This window comes from Lineus longissimus, chromosome 9 (assembly GCF_910592395.1).
Source record: "Lineus longissimus chromosome 9, tnLinLong1.2, whole genome shotgun sequence".
Lineage (NCBI taxonomy): Eukaryota > Metazoa > Nemertea > Pilidiophora > Heteronemertea > Lineidae > Lineus > Lineus longissimus.
The window spans coordinates 2638316-2659184 of NC_088316.1; the positions used below are offsets into that span (position 1 = coordinate 2638316).

Consider the following 20869-nt stretch of genomic DNA (forward strand, 5'->3'; position numbering starts at 1 on the left):
AAATCGAATATCCCGAATGGTTCTTTGAGAATGAAATATGCCAGGATTCCAATGATGACGGGAGCCGAATAAAATATTGCATTTACATCACCAAAACTAAGGCGAAGCAGGGCGGCGAAATATAAGTAGTTGACGAAAATACTTGTCATTCCAAGTATCCAAGCGTATCGGTTTTTTAGTATGATTGGCGGTTCCCCTTTTAGTAGTAGGTAGGCTGCCGCAAATATCACGGTCAGGTGCGACCTGATACATACAATCTCGGAGGACCCCATTCCTTCCACCTTCTTGAACAGAACGAGGCTGACAGAATACGATAGAGCTGACAGAGCCCCCAGTACAATTCCAAGGAATCTTGAAAGCTTCTGAAAACATCGGGCTGGTGATTGGCCTGACATTGTAGCTGAAAAGTATGATAATGAGAATACATGTAATACAAAGATGGATTGATCATAGTTATTTTACTGATGACATGAATACATGTATAATGTCATTATTTTGTTTTAGCCACTGCAGGTGCCCAGCTACATTGCTCTCTTAGTCAAACTCCATTTTACAACAACATGTACATTTATGTTCATGTACATGTATAGCCAAAATGTCGATTTTTCGATCGGGTCAGCCTTTTTCGAATGAACCATTATCAAGGCTTATCACCCCTTAAAAGAGGTGAATTGGTTTTAGTTGTAACGTTTTATCCATTGTTTTAACGGGTGGCGAAAAATTTCCGATTTTGTTTTCAAGCTGAAAAACGATTTTTTTTCTCGAATTCTCGCCCATAAAAAGAGGCAGTGTCCTACTACACGTATAACAGATCCCTGTTCTGTACCATGTTTTTACAAGGACAATATATTGGTTGTGTTCTGACGTTCACAAGTAACCAACATTCGACCTACCTGGTGTCCCAGTACATATACACACCGTGTCTGGTGCCAAATGTGACCCCAAACAGCCAAACCGGTGTAACATCTGTGGTTGTTTCCCATGTGTCAGTCTTTCTAAACAATAGGCAGCTAGAGAGACCACGACTTTTCAATAGGGGGGATACACAGAAAAACTTGTCAATCTATTTTTGAGCGTTCCCAAACAATGAGGGGAAACACTCAAAAACAGAAACACTCAAAAACATTACACCGGCATATGTCGTAGAGAATATGAGCCCAAATATCACTAGGATATAATGGGAAAAATTGATGCCCGTTTTTTTTCTAAAGGCAGACAACAGTGAAATTGAACCACCAGTCCGCCTCAAACCGTCGAGCTCATAGCAAAGAGCGCCTGCTGTGACAGGTCACAATTATGTATAGGAAAAGATATAATAAAAATTATGAAGAGAAAAAAAAAGACATTATTATACATATTATTATACAGCGTAGACGCTACTTAGCCGGATGAGAGGCGCCTGTACAAAAGGCCTGTTTTATGTGTAGTAGGCCTATGTGAAACAGACGAACCTCAACCGGCTAAATAGCGTCTACACAGTATATTAGTGAGGTTTCGCAACCGCCCGGTTAGGCCCTTCGACGACGTTTATCTATTGTTCAGGTAAACTCACACAATAGATAAACGTCGTCGTAGGGCCTAAACGGGTCGTTGCGAAACCTCACTATTATAGGTACTTTGACTGAGATATGAACATATTTCTACTTATACTTACTATTGTAACCCTGCAAGCTATTCTGTGGCGGGTGGTTCTCCCACCGAGGTTGGCATCTCGCGGTTTATATTAATCCGACACATGATACTAGTATTAGTATTTACGACAGTATGCAATAAGTGTGAGTATACGTGAACATGTATAATATGAAGAAAATACATTCATGACATGTATGACATAAGTCTTTTATACAAGTATATGTCAGGTGCCAAATGTGACCCCAAACAGCCAAACCGGTGTAACATCTGTGGTTGTTTCCCATGTGTCAGTCTTTCCAAACAATAGGCAGCTAGAGAGACCACGACTTTTCAATAGGGGGGATACACAGAAAAACTTGTCAATCTATTTTTGAGCGTTCCCAAACAATGAGGGGGAACACTCAAAAACATTACACCGGCATATGTCGTAGAGAATATGAGCCCAAAATCACTAGGATATAATGGGAAAAATCGATGCCCGTTTTTCTCTAAAAGCAGACAACAGTGAAATGAACCACCAGTCCGCCTCAACCCGTCGAGCTCATAGCAAAGAGCGCCTGCTGTGACAGGTCACAATTATGTATAGGAAAAGATATAATAAAAATTATGAAGAGAAAAAAAAAGACATTATTATACATATTATCATACTGTGTAGTCGCCATTTAGCCGGTTGAGGGGCGCCTGTACATAAGGCCTATTTTATGTGTAGTGGACCTATGTGAAACAGACGAACCGAAACCGGCTGAATAGCGTCTACACAGTATATTATAGGTACTTTGACTTTGTGATATGAACATATTTCTACTCATACTTGCTATTGTAACCCTACAAGATATTCTGTGGCGGGTGGTTCTCCCACCGAGGTTGGCATCTCGCGGTTTATATTAATCCGACACATGATACTAGTATTAGTATTTGCGAGTATGCAATGAGTGTGAGTACACGTGTACATGTACAATAGCAAGAAAATACATTCATGACATGTATGACATAAGTCTTTTATACAAGTATAAAAAATTTGCATGCATTTATAAACTAACTATGGTGCAAAATAGTTGCTTTTTTAATGGATTTGATCGCATTCATACCACTGACAATGACTGATACTAACTCCATGTTTCATCACCCAATATGCCGATATATCTAATTGGGTCTACATCAATCTGAAACCGTCTGTGTAGGTGTTTTAAGAAGTGCGTTGTCCACCAGCACATGGGCATATAGGAGAGATATTAACACCAGTTTACAAAATATAAACACTATTGTTCTTCATTTACCAGGCGTTTGCCATCTGATGAACTTTCGTCATCAAGATGTCCCTCTATCTCCTGCATGGTCTTTGAAGAAGTCCATTCATTTCCAGTTCTGTTGTAGATTCGTCTTCCAGAAGTTCATTCATCTCCACTTCTGTTGTAGATTCGTCTTCGAGAAGGCCATTCATCTCCTGTTCTGTTGTACATCCGTCTTCAAGAAGGCCCTTCATCTCCTGTTCTGTTGTACATTCGTCTTCAAGAAGGCCCTTCATCTCCTGTTCTACTGTTGTTTTTCTTTCATTCAAATATCGTCTGAAGCAATACACTATAACCGCGCCTGTCACCAACACGGCGCCTGATATACTCAATGCATTCGGGATATCATGAAAGATTATGATCTGCATGACATATGCGATTGGTATCTCAGACGTTCGGGCAATCGCCACTGCTGTAGCCGTGTCGTACCTCAGGGCTAACTGATATAAGACCTGGCCGAACAGATTCGTGACCGTGGATGCAATTGTCCATAACCACGGGGCAACCTCTCCCGGAAATCTCCACCTCTCGATTACTGAGACTATTGGGAGTCCACCTATGAAAATAACCAAGTTGAACTGACAGACTATTATCGTTGGGTTGATATATGTTAATTTCTTCCGAATGATATAATTAATGGCAAAGATTATGGTCGCCACGATTGCAAATATTGAAGCATAGATCCTTGGTAACTGAAAGCCACTGTCGTTGAAGGAGGTCTCGGAGCGATTACGACAGTCGAATGCTGTCAAGTTGGCGACGATATCAGTGCAGTTTTTATCATTGACACTGCCGTTTTGAATTGCGCTTGTGTTGGAATAAAGAAAGCCTCCGTTCATATGAAACAGCGTTTTAAGAAACGTTGGTTGAACAACGAAAATAACTCCTAACACCATTACAACTGTTATTACAAAATCGAATATCCCGAATGGTTCTTTGAGAATGAAATATGCCAGGATTCCAATGATGACGGGAGACGAATAAAATATTGCATTTACATCACCAAAACTAAGGCGAAGCAGGGCGGCGAAATATAAGTAGTTGACGAAAATACTTGTCATTCCAAGTATCCAAGCATATCGGTTTTTTAGTATGATTGGCGGTTCCCCTTTTAGTAGTAGGTAGGCTGCCGCAAATATCACGGTCACGAGCGACCTGATACATACAATCTCGGAGGACCCCATTCCTTCCACCTTCTTGAACAGAACGAGGCTGACAGAATACGATAGAGCTGACAGAGCCCCCAGTACAATTCCAAGGAATCTTAGAAGCTTCTGAAAACAACGGGCTGGTGATTGGCCTGACATTGTGGCTGAAAAGTATGATAATGAGAATACATGTAATACAAAGATGGATTGATCATAGCTATTTTACTGATGACATGAATACATGTATAATGTCATTATTTTGTTTTAGCCACTGCAGGTGCCCAGCTACATTGCTCTCTTAGTCAAACTCCATTTTACAACAACATGTACATTTATGTTCATCTACATGTATAGCCAAAATGTCGATTTTTCGATCGGGTCAGCCTTTTTCGAATGAACCATTATCAAGGCTTATCACCCCTTAAAAGAGGTGAATGGGTTTTAGTTGTAACGTTTTATCCATTGTTTTAACGGATGGGGAATAATTTCCGATTTTGTTTTCAAGCTGAAAAAACGATTTTTCTCGAATTCTCGCCCATAAAAAGGGGCAGTTTCCTACTACACGTATAACAGATCCCTGTTCTGTACCATGTTTTTACAATATATTGGTTGTGTTCTGACGTTCACAAGTAACCAACATTCGACCTACCTGCTGTCTTAGTACATACACACCGTGTCTGGTGCCAAATGTGACCCCAAACAGCCAAACCGGCATATGTCGCAGAGAATATGAGCCCAAATATCACTAGGATATAATGGGAAAAATTGATGCCCGTTTTTCTCTAAAAGCAGACAACAGTGAAATGAACCACCAGTCCCCCTCAACCCGTCGAGCTCATAGCAAAGAGCGCCTGCTGTGACAGGTCACAATTATGTATAGGAAAAGATATGATAAAAATTATGAAGAGAAAAAAAAAGACATTCATATACATATTATCATACTGTGTAGTCGCCATTTAGCCGGTTGAGGGGCGCCTGTACATAAGGCCTATTTTATGTGTAGTGGACATATGTGAAACAGACGAACCGAAACCGGCTGAATAGCGTCTACACAGTATATTATAGGTACTTTGACTTTGAGATATGAACATATTTCTACTCATACTTGCTATTGTAACCCTACAAGATATTCTGTGGAGGGTGGTTCTCCCATCGAGGTTGGCATCTCGCGGTTTATATTAATCCGACACATGATACTAGTATTAGTATTTGCGAGTATGCAATGAGTGTGAGTACACGTGTACATGTACAATAGCAAGAAAATACATTCATGACATGTATGACATCAGTCTTTTATACAAGTATAAAAAATGTGCATGCATTTATAAACTAACTATGGTGCAAAATAATTGCTTTTTTAATGGATTTGATCGCATTCATACCACTGACAATGACTGATGCTAACTCCATGTTTCATCACCGAATATGCCGATATATCTAATTAGGTCTACATCAGTCTGAAACCGTCTGTGTAGGTGTTTTAAGAAGTGCGTTGTCCACCAGCACATGGGCATATAGAAGAGATATTAACACCAGTTTACAAAATATAAACACTATTGTTCTTCATTTACCAGGCGTTTGCCATCTGATGAACTTTCGTCATCAAGATGTCCCTCTATCTCCTGCATGGTCTTTGAAAAGGTCCATTCATTTCCAGTTCTGTTGTAGATTCGTCTTCCAGAAGTTCATTCATCTCCACTTCTGTTGTAGATTCGTCTTCGAGAAGGCCATTCATCTCCTGTTCTGTTGTACATTCGTCTTCAAGAAGGCCCTTCATCTCCTGTTCTGTTGTACATTCGTCTTCAAGAAGGCCCTTCATCTCCTGTTCTACTGTTGTTTTTCTTTCATTCAAATATCGTCTGAAGCAATACACTATAACCGCGCCTGTCACCAACACGGCGCCTGATATACTCAATGCATTCGGGATATCATGAAAGATTATGATCTGCATGACATATGCGATTGGTATCTCAGACGTTCGGGCAATCGCCACTGCTGTAGCCGTGTCGTACCTCAGGGCTAACTGATATAAGACCTGGCCGAACAGATTCGTGACCGTGGATGCAATTGTCCATAACCACGGGGCAACCTCTCCCGGAAATCTCCACCTCTCGATTACTGAGACTATTGGGAGTCCACCTATGAAAATAACCAAGTTGAAATGACAGACTATTATCGTTGGGTTGATATCTGTTAATTTCTTCTGAATGATATAATTAACGGCAGAGGTTATGGTCGCCACGATTGCAAATATTGAAGCATAGATCCTTGGTAACTGAAGGCCACTGTCGCTGAAGAAGGTCTCGGAGCGATTACGACAGTCGAATGCTGTCAAGTTGGCGACGATATCAGTGCAGTTTTTATCATTGACACTGCCGTTTTGAATTGCGCTTGTGTTGGAATAAAGAAAGCCTCCGTTCATATGAAACAGCGTTTTAAGAAACGTTGGTTGAACAACGAAAATAACTCCTAACACCATTACAACTGTTATTACAAAATCGAATATCCCGAATGGTTCTTTGAGAATGAAATATGCCAGGATTCCAATGATGACGGGAGACGAATACAATATTGCATTTACATCACCAAAACTAAGGCGAAGCAGGGCTGCGAAATATAAGTAGTTTCCGAAAATACTTGTCATTCCAAGTATCCAAGCATATCGGTTTTTTAGTATGATTGGCGGTTCCCCTTTTAGTAGTAGGTAGGCTGCCGCAAATATCACGGTCACGAGCGATCTGATACATACAATCTCGGAGGACCCCATTCCTTCCACCTTCTTGAACAGAACGAGGCTGACAGAATACAATAGAGCTGACAGAGCCCCCAGTACAATTCCAAAGAATCTTGAAAGCTTCTGAAAACATCGGGCTGGTGATTGGCCTGACATTGTAGCTGAAAAGTATGATAATGAGAATACATGTAATACAAAGATGGATTGATCATAGCTATTTTACTGATGACATGAATACATGTATAATGTCATTATTTTGTTTTAGCAACTGTAGGTGCTCAGCTATATTGCTCTCTTAGTCAAACTCCATTTTACAACAACATGTACATTTATGTACATGTACATGTATAGCCAAAATGTCGATTTTTCAATCGGGTCTGTCTTTTTCGAATGAACCATTATCAAGGCTTATCACCCCTTAAAAGAAGTGAATGGGTTTTAGTTGTAACGTTTTATCCATTGTTTTAACGGATGGCAAATAATTTCCGATTTTGTTTTCCAGCTGATCAAACGATTTTTCTCGAATTCTCCCCCCATAAAAAGGGGCAGTGTCCTACTACACGTATAACAGATCCCTGTTCTGTACCATGTTTTTATTATCATTACTTTATAATCACATTGGATGTGTTCTGACGTTCACAAGTAACCAACATTCGACCTACCTGCTGTCCCAGTACATATACACCGTGTCTGGTGCCAAATGTGACCCCTCACAGCCAAACCGGGCGTATGTTGCACAGAATATGAGCCCAAATAACACCAGGATATAATCGGAAAAATTGATGCCCGTTTTTCTCTTTAAGGCAGACAACAGTGAAATGAATCACCAGTCCGCCTCAACCCGTCGAGCTCATAGCAACGAGCGCCTGCTGTGACAGGTCACAATCATGTATGAAAAACACATAATAATAAAAATAATAATTATAATTACAATAATATATGAAATACACATACATATTATTATACTGTGTAGTCGCCATTTAGCCGGTTGAGGGGCGCCTGTACAAAAGGCCTATTTTACGTGTGTTAGGCCTATGTGAAACAGACGAACCTCAACCGGTTAAATAGCGTCTACACAGTATAATAGGTACTTTGACTGAGATATGAACATCTACTCATACTTACTATTGTAACCCTACAAGACAATCTGTGGCGGGTGGTTGTCCCGCCGAGATTGGCATCCCGCGATTTCGCATTCTGCATCTCGCGGTTTATATTAATCCGACACATGATACTAGTATTAGTATTTGCGAGTATGCAATGAGTGTGAGTATACGTGTACATGTATATAATATCAAGAAAATACATTTATGACATGTATGACATACTTCTTTTATGCAAGTTAAAAATTTGCATACATTTATGAACTAGTTATGATGCGAAATAATTGCTTTTTTGATGGATTTGATCGCATCATACCACTGACAATGACTGATACTAACTTCATGTTTCATCACCCAATATGCCGATATACCTGATTCGGTCTATATCAGTCTGAAACCGTCTGTGTAGGTGTTTTAAGAAGTGCGTTGTCCACCAGCACATGGGCATATAGGAGAGATACTAACACCAGTTTACAAAACATAAACACTATTGTTCTTCATTTACCAGGCGTTTGCCATCTGATGAACTTTCGTCATCAAGAAGTCCCTCTATCTCCTGCATGGTCTTTGAAGAAGTCATTTCATCTCCTGTTCTGTTGTACATTTGTCATCAAGAAGTCCATTCATCTCCTGTTCTGTTGTACATTCGTCTTCGAGAAGTCCATTCATCTCCTGTTCTGTTGTACATTCGTCTTCAAGAAGTCATTTCATCTCCTATTCTGTTGTACATTCGTCTTCAAGAAGGCCCTTCATCTCCTGTTCTGTTGTACATTCGTCTTCAAGAAGGCCCTTCATCTCCTGTTCTACTGTTGTTTTTCTTTCATTCAAATATCGTCTGAAGCAATACACTATAACCGCGCCTGTCACCAACACGGCGCCTGATATACTCAATGCATTCGGGATATCATGAAAGATTAAGATCTGCATGACATATGCGATTGGTATCTCAGACGTTCGGGCAATCGCCACGGCTGTAGCCGTGTCGTACCTCAGGGCTAATAGCATTGTGACCTGGCCGAGCAAATTCGTGAGCGTGGATGCCATTGTCCATAACCACGGGGCAACCTCTCCCGGAAATCTCCACCTCTCGATTACTGAGACTATTGGGAGTCCACCTATGAAAATAAGCAAGTTGAACTGACAGACTATTATCGTTGGGTTGATATCTGTTAATTTCTTCCGAATGATATAATTAATGGCAAAGATTATGGTCGCCACGATTGCAAATATTGAAGCATAGATCCTTGGTAACTGAAAGCCACTGTCGTTGAAGGAGGTCTCGGAGCGATTACGACAGTCGAATGCTGTCAGGTTGGCGACGATATCAGTGCAGTTTTTATCATTGGCACTGCCGTGTTGAATTCTGCTTGTGTTAGAATAAAGAACGCCACCGTTCATATGAAACAGCGTTTTAAGAAACGTTGGTTGAACAACGAAAATAACTCCTAACACCATTACAACTGTTATTACAAAATCGAATATCCCGAATGGTTCTTTGAGAATGAAATATGCCAGGATTCCAATGATGACGGGAGCCGAATAAAATATTGCATTTACATCACCAAAACTAAGGCGAAGCAGGGCGGCGAAATATAAGTAGTTGACGACAATACTTGTCATTCCAAGTATCCAAGCATATCGGTTTTTTAGTATGATTGGCGGTTCCCCTTTTAGTAGTAGGTAGGCTGCCGCAAATATCACGGTCACGAGCGACCTGATACATACAATCTCGGAGGACCCCATTCCTTCCACCTTCTTGAACAGAACGAGGCTGACAGAATACGATAGAGCTGACAGAGCCCCCAGTACAATTCCAAGGAATCTTGAAAGCTTCTGAAAACATCGGGCTGGTGATTGGCCTGACATTGTGGCTGAAAAGTATGATAATGAGAATACATGTAATACAAAGATGGATTGATCATAGCTATTTTACTGATGACATGAAAATATGTATAATGTCATTATTTTGTTTTAGCCACTGCAGGTGCCCAGCTATATTGCTCTCTCAGTCAAACTCCATTTTACAACAACATGTACATTTATGTACATGTACATGTTTTGCCAAAATGTCGATTTTTCAATCGGGTCGGCCTTTTTCGAATGAACCATTATCAAGGCTTATCACCCCTTAAAAGAGGTGAATGGGTTTTAGTTGTAACGTTTTATCCATTGTTTTAACGGGTGGCGAATTATTTCCGATTTTGTTTTCCAGCTGAAAGAGCTATTTTTCTCGAATTCTCCCCCATAAAAAGGGGCAGTGTCCTACTTCACGTATAACAGATCCCTGTTCTGTACCATGTACTTATTATTATTACTTTACAATTACGATATATTGGACGTGTTCTGACGTTCACAAGTAACCAACATTCGACCTACCTGCTGTCCAAGTACATATACTGTATACACCTTTCCAGAAATGGGGCGCTGAGTGTCCGAAATAGTGATGTCATAAGGGGAAACTAGGCCTTATGGTGTAGGGACAAAGGAGATAGTCATGGTTGACCAACACACTTGAATGCCTTTGATGACGGACAAGGGGGAAAAAGTTAGTTCCAATACAAGCCACCAATTTCGGGAAGCATGTATAGTATGACTTATCCGGGACTAACTTGCCTAACACGCAAAATATTGAATATACACAATCCAGGCCAAGTTATAAAAGACCTTTCACTTGTGAGTTTCTTTTCAACGGCAGGCCACAGTTTTAAACCACAGTATATGCCTGGCTGAAATTAACACCATTTTCAAATCGTGCTGGTCAGGACATCTCAGGCATGTTAGACTTTGAGAAAGACAGGCACATTCTGTCACAGTGTATGCTCTGTGGGCAAGATGAAGATTTTACCCGCAATTTTGGCATTTAGTCTCCTCACATCTGTGCTCATGATGGAAAATGCTGATGATGTTGATGATGATGATGTCTACCCTCGACGTCACAGATTTTATTCTTTATCTGAAAGAATCCGTCGTTGGATGATTTTCATGCTGCTCACATTTTAAGACAGCCTCCGAATTGGCAAGGGGGCACAACATCCCTCGAAGGACGATGCGACGATGGCTCAATGAAGAAGAAGAAATTAGGGAGAGGCAGCGTGGTGCCACCAATCGCCAAGCTAGAATGCATCGGCAAAGACAAAGATCAGCAGAAATTAAGGAAATGGCTATGGGATGCGGCAGGCGGAACATTTTCAGCAGCAATTTTTTTAGCTTAATCCCACAACCGAATGATAATCAACAATGTAATCGCTTTATGTGGTTCTTGGAAACTTTGTCGTGATTTGGTGATGATCGAGATGAAACTTTTTGTTACAGCCCTATGGCCCAAGGTCGACCGTTTGGTTACGCAGTGGATGAACGGACGGCGTGGACAAGGACTCACATTGTCCGAAGAGGATTTGATGATGCGAAGCCAGCATGAGTTCAATAGGTGGTGGGCAGAGGTACCTCATGACCAACAAGAAGAATACCAGATGAACAGACCTCACTTTGCAGAATTAAAAGCGAAAATTTAAGAGGATGGTCACATGGGTTTTTAAACAGAAATGACCTAAGTTACCGAAAATCTTGCAAGGATTCTAAAACTTTACCTGCGAATGCTGATGAACTAGTGGAAAAACTCCCGCCAGGATGTCCCCGCAACTGTTGAAGAAAATGGAATTGATCTCATGGTTAATGTGAATGAGACTTCTGCCCTATGGGACATGGCTCCCAGGTACACATACAGTACTAAAGGAGCCAAACAGGTAGACGTACGTACTTCCCGCGGTAACACAAAGCTTGGTGTTACTGTAACGTTGGGCATTACTTTCGACGGGAGAAAGATGCCCGTCAGTGTAATCTTTAGGAGTTTAAGGGCAGACGGAGAAGAAATGCAACATTTACAAGCTAACGTTCCAGAAAATGTCCGGGTAGCAAGTTCACCAACAGGTTGGGCTACCTGGGAAACGCTTCTGGTCTGGGTTAATGATTGCCTCCTGCCTTTTGCAGGGGTGCACTTCCCTTTCTCATAATTTGGGACATGTTCCCAGCCCACAGAAATGCCCACCTCCAACAGACAATCGAAGATTCACCCGGTTTTGTGCACATGATTCCTGGGAGGTGTACCTCGATTGTACAACCTCTAGACCTGACGATAATACGATCTTCAAAAGTAACATGCGCAGGCTGTGGAAGGCATGGACAATGGCAAACAATAATGAACATGGCCGATCTCCTGCCATATCAAGGTTTGCGGTCAAGCGCATCATTGGCGAGTCCTGGGGTCAGATAACCGCTGAAGCGATCCACACCGCGTGGAGAGCCTCTGGGCTACTACAGAATGAATAACCTGTACCGGAGCATGTTAACCATGATGTAATAGATTGTGGTGGGTCAGACGATGAAGGTAGTGAAGATGGTGTGATCCTTGAGGATGTGTATGACGATATTGAGTGATTTCAGGTTTTTGTACCCCTTGCATATGAACCGTGCATTTTGCCATACTATAACAGTATTATATACACCGTGTCTGGTGCCAAATGTGACCCCTCACGGCCAAACCGGGTGTATGTCGCACAGAATATTAGCCCAAACAACACCAGGATATAATGGGGAAAATTGATCCCCCTTTTTCTCTAAAGGCAGACAACATTGAAATGAACCACCAGTCCGCCTCAACCCGTCGAGCTCATAGCAACGAGCGCCTGCTGTGACAGGTAACAAATATGTGTAGGAAAAACATATAATAATAATAATGATAATAATAATAATAATAATAACGATAATAATAATAATAATAATAATAATAATAATATATGAAATACACATACATACTGTCTTCTCCCACTTAACCGAGCGCGGCTGAATCGTAAAATGACTAAGTCCAAATGAATAGGCCGATTTGACTGGTGGCAGGCGAACATTAGAAAGAACAGCCACAGCTGATAATTGACTCCCTTTTCGTGGGGAATGCCAATGCCTTCCACGTAAGTGGATAAAAGACATGAACATTGACATGGGGTAGTCCTGTACTGAATGAATGAATACAATACAACTACCGTCCTCATTGTATGCCTATAGTGATGGTTGACCAGAAATTTCTAATCTAGTGTCTATGATAAAGCCAGCTTCATGGGTCTGCAGAATGTCCCAATAAAGAAGTCTTGCTGTCAACGAATAAATTAAAGAATAGATTTACTTATTAATTTACCAATCAATTTTATTATCCAAACGGGATTTACACGTCATCATCAATAACATCATCATCCTCTTCTCCTTCCGAAAACTCAATCCCCTCAACAAACTGCACAAGCTCATCATTTACCATCTCTCCCTCCTCCCCGACTTCGTCATCGTCCTCGGGAACTAGGCCACTGGCTCTCCAACCCTTCATAATCGTCTGTTGTGTGACCCTTTCCCAGCCGAGGCTGATCATCCCGCCTGGTGATCCGCTCACAATGTCCTTGATCATCGGTGTGGCCGATTTTCCACACTTTCCAAATGGTCCTCAGGTGACACTTGAAGCTCCTGCTTACGATTAGTCCAAGGGCTGCAGCAGCGAAGTACATCGTCCTGGGATAAAAGTGTCTGTCCCATTCTCTGCGGTGATTGCATCACGAAATTGCTGATTTCGATGCGCCGGATACCTGTCTAAAAGTAACAGGAACGTGGCCCCTGCTACAAATGGCACAATCAGGGCCTGCAACCACTCGATTAGCGATTGGTGTCGTGCCCAACCCTGTGGACTACCAGTTACCTGGAAAAGCAAACAACAAGTATGAACATTTACATTACTTTTCTGAACAGTCAGACACGCACAATGTTTTGGTTGCATCCATGACAAACCTACAACAATTTTAGTCAAAGAAGTTCTGATTTTCCTAAAAAATACTACCATCAACTAGAATGTCTGACCGTCAATGACAACACTGATGACGTCAGGTACATGTCCTGTACTACAACCACGGACTTGTATTCTTTGCCAATACTCACTCGCACATTGTCTGGAGCATCCGCCTGAAGCTGCCGAATGACGTCACCATCTGGTGCCAAGCCTCTGAAGTTGAGCTCGGCTCGTCCTTTTCGTCCGTCTGTCGTAACTACCAGAGTCACCGTGCATCCAAGTTTCGGGTTGCCTTGGGATGGTCTAATGTCAACATTCTGGGATCCAGTCGCTTCCATTGTTGATCTTGGCACCATATCAAACAACACGAACGTCTCATTCGTGTTCATGATGACATCAAAATCAGCGTCTCTGATGAGGTCGGCAAAATCTCCCCGGTAGTCGGCAACTAAAGCCTGGGCGTTGTCAGGTAACCCCCTTGAATCATTGGTCTTCCTTCGACAGCTGATTTGTTTCCTGAAATGGAATTTGCATATTGTTAAAATTCACCGAATACAATCCATTCCGTACGTTAAGGCCGATCCATGCAACAGCGGAATAAAGCTCACCTTTCCATAAAGTTGCTAAGCCAATGTGCAGATGCATGGAAAAGGTATCGCAGGGGTCTCTGTTCTTGTCTTTCGGCCTTCGTTTCGTTCGGAAGCTCTGCCCACCATTGCCGAAATTCTCTTCCAGCTTGCCCTTTAATATCCTCACCGGAAACAGGGAAACCAAGTCTTCGGCGCTCAAGGAACCAGGTGTTCAAATTGTTTTCCATTTCGGGCGAGTATGCTGAAATAAAAAAGCTAACACGTTTAACATCTTTGGAAATATTGATTGGCGATAACCACAGGTATGAACGAAATGTTAGTCCTAGGAATAAAGGTCCCAGGAACAATAATACTGATATTGTTAACGGCATGGTCAGGGTCAGTCGCTATGATGTATAATGCGTCTTATTCTTCCGTCCATGACACAGAAGCGGAATTATTCCGGTCGGTACAGGCCAACAAAGAAGGAAATTCATTTAGTGAGGAATATAATGCTTGTAGAAACACTACCTTGTGCATCAGTGCCGTGTTGCCGTTGTCTCCTCCGTCTTCTATGGTCTTGAGTTGATCTATCTCTGAGGGCAAACAAGTCATCCTGTGTGCTTATCCAACGTCTAAATGTCTGCGGTGATATGCGGTGGTGTCTAGCAAAGGATGTCGCAGTTTCAGCATGACGTAATCCTATAGCATGCTCCAATTGGTATGTCTCGATAAGGTCAATTTTCTGATTGAGACTGTAGCTTTTCTGGTGCCTACGTGCACCAGGTACAGCCTGGTTAGCATCATCTACATCATCATCATCATCATCATCATCATCATCATCATCATCATCATCACCATCATCATCATCATCAGTAGTGGTATCAGAGTCAGGGCTGTCAACATCATCTCCATGCTCCAATCCATACGTTAAGATCATCAGGGTGCCTGCTAGGCCTACCTACAAAATCCATCGCATTGCGTGCATCTTACCAGAAGAACGTGGTCAAAGCAAGATGGCAGACAACAATTATGACATTTGACACGAAAGTGCCCTTTATTGGATTTCCCCCACAAGAAAACGATTCCATAATCGATTAGATAAAATAAATTCATTTGAAAGACTCTGGATTGGTCAACCATTTACATGGACTAGTAATAGACTTATGCGTAACTTCAATAATCATCACACTGACTGCAAGGATTACTGGCCCTGGCCGCGACCAGGCGTTATTGAATTGACAGCATTTACAAGGTTGTCTTCCTATAACCATTCATCAATATAATTGGCTGTCATATCAAATGTTTGCAGCCCACCGGTAAAAAACTACAGACTGCCATGTTTCTGGACTTCGAGCCATTTTCCTGGCGCTCGGTTAAGTGGGAGAATACAGTATTATTATACTGTGTAGTCGCCATTGAGCCGGTTGAACGACGCCTGTACAAAAGGCCTATTTTACGTGTGTTAGGCAGACAGACGAACCGAAACCAGCTAAATAGCGTCTAAACAGTATATCATAGGTGCTTTAACTCAGATTTGAACATACATGTATTTCTACTCATACTTACTATTGTTACCCTACAAGACATTCTGTGGCGGGTGGTTCACCCACCGAGGTTGGCATCTCGCGGTTTATATTAATCCGACACATGATACTAGTATTAGTATTTGCGAGTATGCAATGAGTGTGCGTATACTTGTACATGCATAATATCAATAAAATACATTCATGACATGCATGACCTAATTCGTTTATACTAACTCCATGTTGATACTAACTCCATGTTTCATCACCCAATATGCCGATATATCTAATTGGGTCTACATCAGTCTGAAACCGTCTGTGTAGGTGTTTTAAGAAGTGCGTTGTCCACCAGCACATGGGCATATAGGAGAGATATTAACACCAGTTTACAGAACATAAACACTATTGTTCTTCATTTACCAGGCGTTTGCCATCTGATAAACTTTCGTCATCCAGAAGTATTAAGGTAGCAGGAAGGGTTGGGCGTTTGTGGTTTCTGAGTCTGAGGGGGTTGGTGTCTGTTGACTGTGCTTTAAGAGAGACTAGGCATGGCGCCAGTCTCTCTTAAAGCACAGTCAACAGGCATTTGGTCTCAGTATTTGGGTTTTGATTGCCATGACTGTACCTCTGTAAAAGTCAGAGGAGGAGAAGTTTGGAATGATGAAAGCATTGAAGAAGAAGAAATGTTATTATTGAGGAAAGCAAAATTTATTATGAGACTAGAAGGCAGTGTCCTGACTTGATTATTTTGAAAATGGCGGTCTGAACACATTAAAAGGTGGAACATGGCATTTTATCGACTTTGAAGTGTTCCGCAGTTAAAGGGAGACTATAGGCAGCAGCTAGGTAGGCAAGATAAAGTCATACAAATTTGCCAATAGGGGTCAGTCATATCTCTAGGCATGGCGCCAGTCTCTCTTAAAGCACAGTCAACAGGCATTTGGTCTTAGTATTTGGGTAAGTACAGAATCAAGGCAGCTCAGAGAGCAATGATTGAACGATGCTGTGGACAAGTCCAAGGATACTGCATCAGTCACGACCAACTTCTCATCAGAAAGCGTCACCACCAGCATATTCAATGTTCAGTTCCAACCTGTACCAGTCCAATGCACGCCTGTCATGGTCAGCAGTGGTCAGCTTAGCGCGATATCGAACATTCTTCCGAAACTCAAGCGAGGGAAGTCTGCTCATTAGCCTATCTCGCGCACTGCTCCTTCTTGTCAAACATCGTAGTGAAATCGTGGTACAGTGGGGCGTCCTCGAGGATTGCAGCTGGTCGTACAGACGTGAGGTGGAATGTGGGCGGCTGCACTTCTTCGTTGATGTGCGATGGCAGATAGCACAGTTGTTGCGTTGCATGACAGCTGAAAGTGAATGTGATATCATAGAACTGAGGCGTTTGCAATGAGACTATAGGTGAAGTAGAAGCAAGGAGTGAAATGGGCCATCTTCCAGTGACTAATATACAGAGTAAGGGCACTGGGTGTTGTTAGATTCAGCATTGAATGTATTCCTCGTACAAGCGTGAATAGTGTGGACATACAGTGAGAGGTGAGAGACCCCTATTGACTACTTCTTGTAATTTTATCTTGGATATTATATTAGTATTGAACTTCTAGCCATGGAATATGAAGAAATTGAAGTTGTAGGCATGGAATATGAAAAATTATTCAACGGTGAAAGACATTATTCCATGAGGCTCAGTGAGCACTGTGTGTAACATGGTGGAGGGAGCGGAGATAATAACTGTGTCGAAAGTATTGTTATAGGGCCTTCCCTAGGCCCATGGGGTTAAATTTACAATCCACGATTGAAAAGACGTAGTTTGATCGCATTCAACTATAAATCCATTGAACAGTTGTGTTCCTTTAGTCAACCGATGACCTTTTGTTGGGCCATGATCGGGGATTGTAAACTGTAAATGTATTATGGACTGGGAGACGGGGGAAACACAAGTGAAATAGACCAAAACAAGTGATTTTGGGGCTTTGGTTTAGACGCATGCCCACATGCGCCATGCGGGATTATACGGTTCACGTGAACTTGTTGACATCGACATGATCTAGTGCTGTTATTGGTCATGGTACATGGTAGGCCTAATCATCATGGCTATATGTTTCAGGAAAAGCTCGGAGTAAAATGAACTGCCGATGAATAATGATGTTGTTCATGTTTACCATGTTTACTAGTACATAGCCATAGGGTATGCACTGGCCAGTGCACTTTCTGCACGTCGTCATGGTCATGTACGTGATACCTTGCATATTTTGTTTTTTGAATGCGCATGCTTTTTGGGCAAAATCATTTGTACCAACACTAATGAATAATGTCTTCTTATCCCTATGACTCCATACACAGTGAGGGCATTGTCCCATTCCCATCAAATGGTAACTTATTGTACCGTATTAGGGTGGAAGTTGGGGAGCAGATACCTACCGTTGCACGCCTGTCATAATCAGCAGTGATGAGCTTAGCGCGATATGGAACATTCTTCAGAAACTCAAGCGAGGGAAGTCTGCTCATTAGCATATCTCGCGCACTGCTCCTTCTTGTCAAACATCGTAGTGAAATCGTAATGGAAAACGTCTGGCTTTGCGCCAGACGTTGAGACTAATAAGTGAAGAACTAATAGGTAAAGAACTTCTACTTGCGCGAGACTGCTCTGATAAAATTATCATTGCAGAGACTACGGTGACGTACACATATATTTTTTACAATCAAAAATGCCCTCAAAAGACGACATGGAATGATTATTTTATTGATATTTCCTACTATATACCTTCCAATTATCACTTTATACAAATAGATCGGCGTTAGGTCGCATGCTTTTCTTTCCTGGTGACACTATAAAGCAAAATAGTTGCAACCCCGTAAATGCGCTATAAGTCCAATAATAAGTGACGGTGACCCGTTATAAATGTTTCGCCAGCTTCGCTTTTTTGCCGCTACGCGGCGCGTTGGGCCCTTGCGTCAAGAAGTCCCTCTATCTCCTGCATGGTCTTTAAAGAAGTCCATTCATCTCCTGTTCCGTTGTACATTTGTCATCAAGAAGTCCATTCATCTCCACTTCTGTTGTACATTCGTCTTCGAGAAGTCCATTTATGTCCTGTTCTGTTGTACATTCGTCTTCAAGAAGTCATTTCATCTCCTATTCTGTTTTACATTCGTCTTCAAGAAGGCCCTTCATCTCCTGTTCTACTGTTGTTTTTCTTTCATTCAAATATCGTCTGAAGCAATACACTATAACCGCGCCTGTCACCAACACGGCGCCTGATATACTCAATGCATTCGGGATATCATGAAAGATTAAGATCTGCATGACATATGCGATTGGTATCTCAGACGTTCGGGCAATCGCCACTGCTGTAGCCGTGTCGTACCTCAGGGCTAACTGATATAAGACCTGGCCGAACAGATTCGTGACCGTGGATGCAATTGTCCATAACCACGGGGCAACCTCTCCCGGAAATCTCCACCTCTCGATTACTGAGACTATTGGGAGTCCACCTATGAAAATAAGCAAGTTGAACTGACAGACTATTATCGTTGGGTTGATATCTGTTAATTTCTTCTGAATGATATAACTAACGGAAGAGGTTATGGTCGCCACGATTGCAAATATTGAAGCATAGATCCTTGGTAACTGAAAGCCACTGTCGTTGAAGGAGGTCTCGGAGCGATTACGACAGTCGAATGCTGTCAGGTTGGCGACGATATCAGTGCAGTTTTTATCATTGGCACTGCCGTGTTGAATTCCGCTTGTGTTGGAATAAAGAACGCCTCCGTTCATATGAAACAGCGTTTTAAGAAAAGTTGGTTGAACAACGAAAATAACTCCTAACACCATTACAACTGTTATTACAAAATCGAATATCCCGAATGGTTCTTTGAGAATGAAATATGCCAGGATTCCAATGATGACGGGAGACGAATACAATATTGCATTTACATCACCAAAACTAAGGCGAAGCAGGGCTGCGAAATATAAGTAGTTTCCGAAAATACTTGTCATTCCAAGTATCCAAGCGTATCGGTTTTTTAGTATGATTGGCGGTTCCCCTTTTAGTAGTAGGTAGGCTGCCGCAAATATCACGGTCAGGAGCGACCTGATACATACAATCTCGGAGGACCCCATTCCTTCCACCTTCTTAAACAGAACGAGGCTGACAGAATACAATAGAGCTGACAGAGCCCCCAGTACAATTCCAAAGAATCTTGAAAGCTTCTGAAAACATCGGGCTGGTGATTGGCCTGACATTGTAGCTGAAAAGTATGATAATGAGAATACATGTAATACAAAGATGGATTGATCATAGCTATTTTACTGATGACATGAATACATGAATAATGTCATTATTTTGTTTTAGCCACTGCAGGTGCTCAGCTACATATCTGCCTTAGTCAAACTCCATTTTACAACAACATGTGCATTTATGTACATGTACATGTTTTGCCAAAATGTCGATTTTTCAATCGGGTCGGCCTTTTTCGAATGAACCATTATCAAGGCTTATCACCCCTTAAAAGAGGTGAATGGGTTTTAGTTTTAACGTTTTATCCATTGTTTTAACGGATGGCGAATAATTTCTGATTTTGTTTTCTAGCTGATAAAACGATTTTTCTCGAATTCTCGCCCATAAAAAGGGGCAGTGTCCTACTACACGTATAACAGATCCCTGTTCTGTACCATGTTTTTATTATCATTACTTTATAATCACATTGGATGTGTTCTGACGTTCACAAGTAACCAACATTCGACCTACCTGCTGTCCCAGTACATATACACCGTGTCTGGTGCCAAATGTGACCCCTCACAGCCAAACCGGGCGTATGTCGCACAGAATATGAGCCCAAATAACACCAGGATATAATCGGAAAAATTGATGCCCGTTTTTCTCTTTAAGGCAGACAACAGTGAAATGAATCACCAGTCCGCCTCAACCCGTCGAGCTCATAGCAACGAGCGCCTGCTGTGACAGGTTACAATCATGTATGAAAAACACATAATAATGAAAATAATTATTATAATTAAAATAATATATGAAAT

The 20869-nt window shown here is 41.7% G+C and overlaps 2 protein-coding genes across 2 annotated transcripts in view; one reads left to right on the forward strand and one right to left on the reverse strand.

The window, feature by feature from the left end:
* The window catches only part of LOC135493247 (uncharacterized), a 99238-nt gene that overhangs the window by 52111 nt on the left and 26258 nt on the right, over window positions 1–20869 (forward strand). The gene's annotated exons all lie outside the window — the stretch shown is intronic.
* Window positions 13422–14533, reverse strand: LOC135493495 (uncharacterized). Its single transcript, XM_064780868.1, has 3 exons — window positions 14336–14533; window positions 13877–14243; window positions 13422–13640 (listed from the first exon to the last, which is right to left on the reverse strand). Exons 1-3 carry the CDS (start codon window positions 14341–14343, stop codon window positions 13422–13424), a joined length of 594 nt encoding a protein of 197 aa, XP_064636938.1. The 5' UTR covers window positions 14344–14533.

What these genes read in the sequence shown, in the direction of transcription:
- LOC135493495 (XM_064780868.1), bottom strand. An exon ending in ATGCTCCAGACAATGTGCGA is followed by an intron (nt 13,641 to 13,876) that starts GTGAGTATTGGC and finishes TTGCTTTTCCAG; the next exon opens with GTAACTGGTAGTCCACAGGG.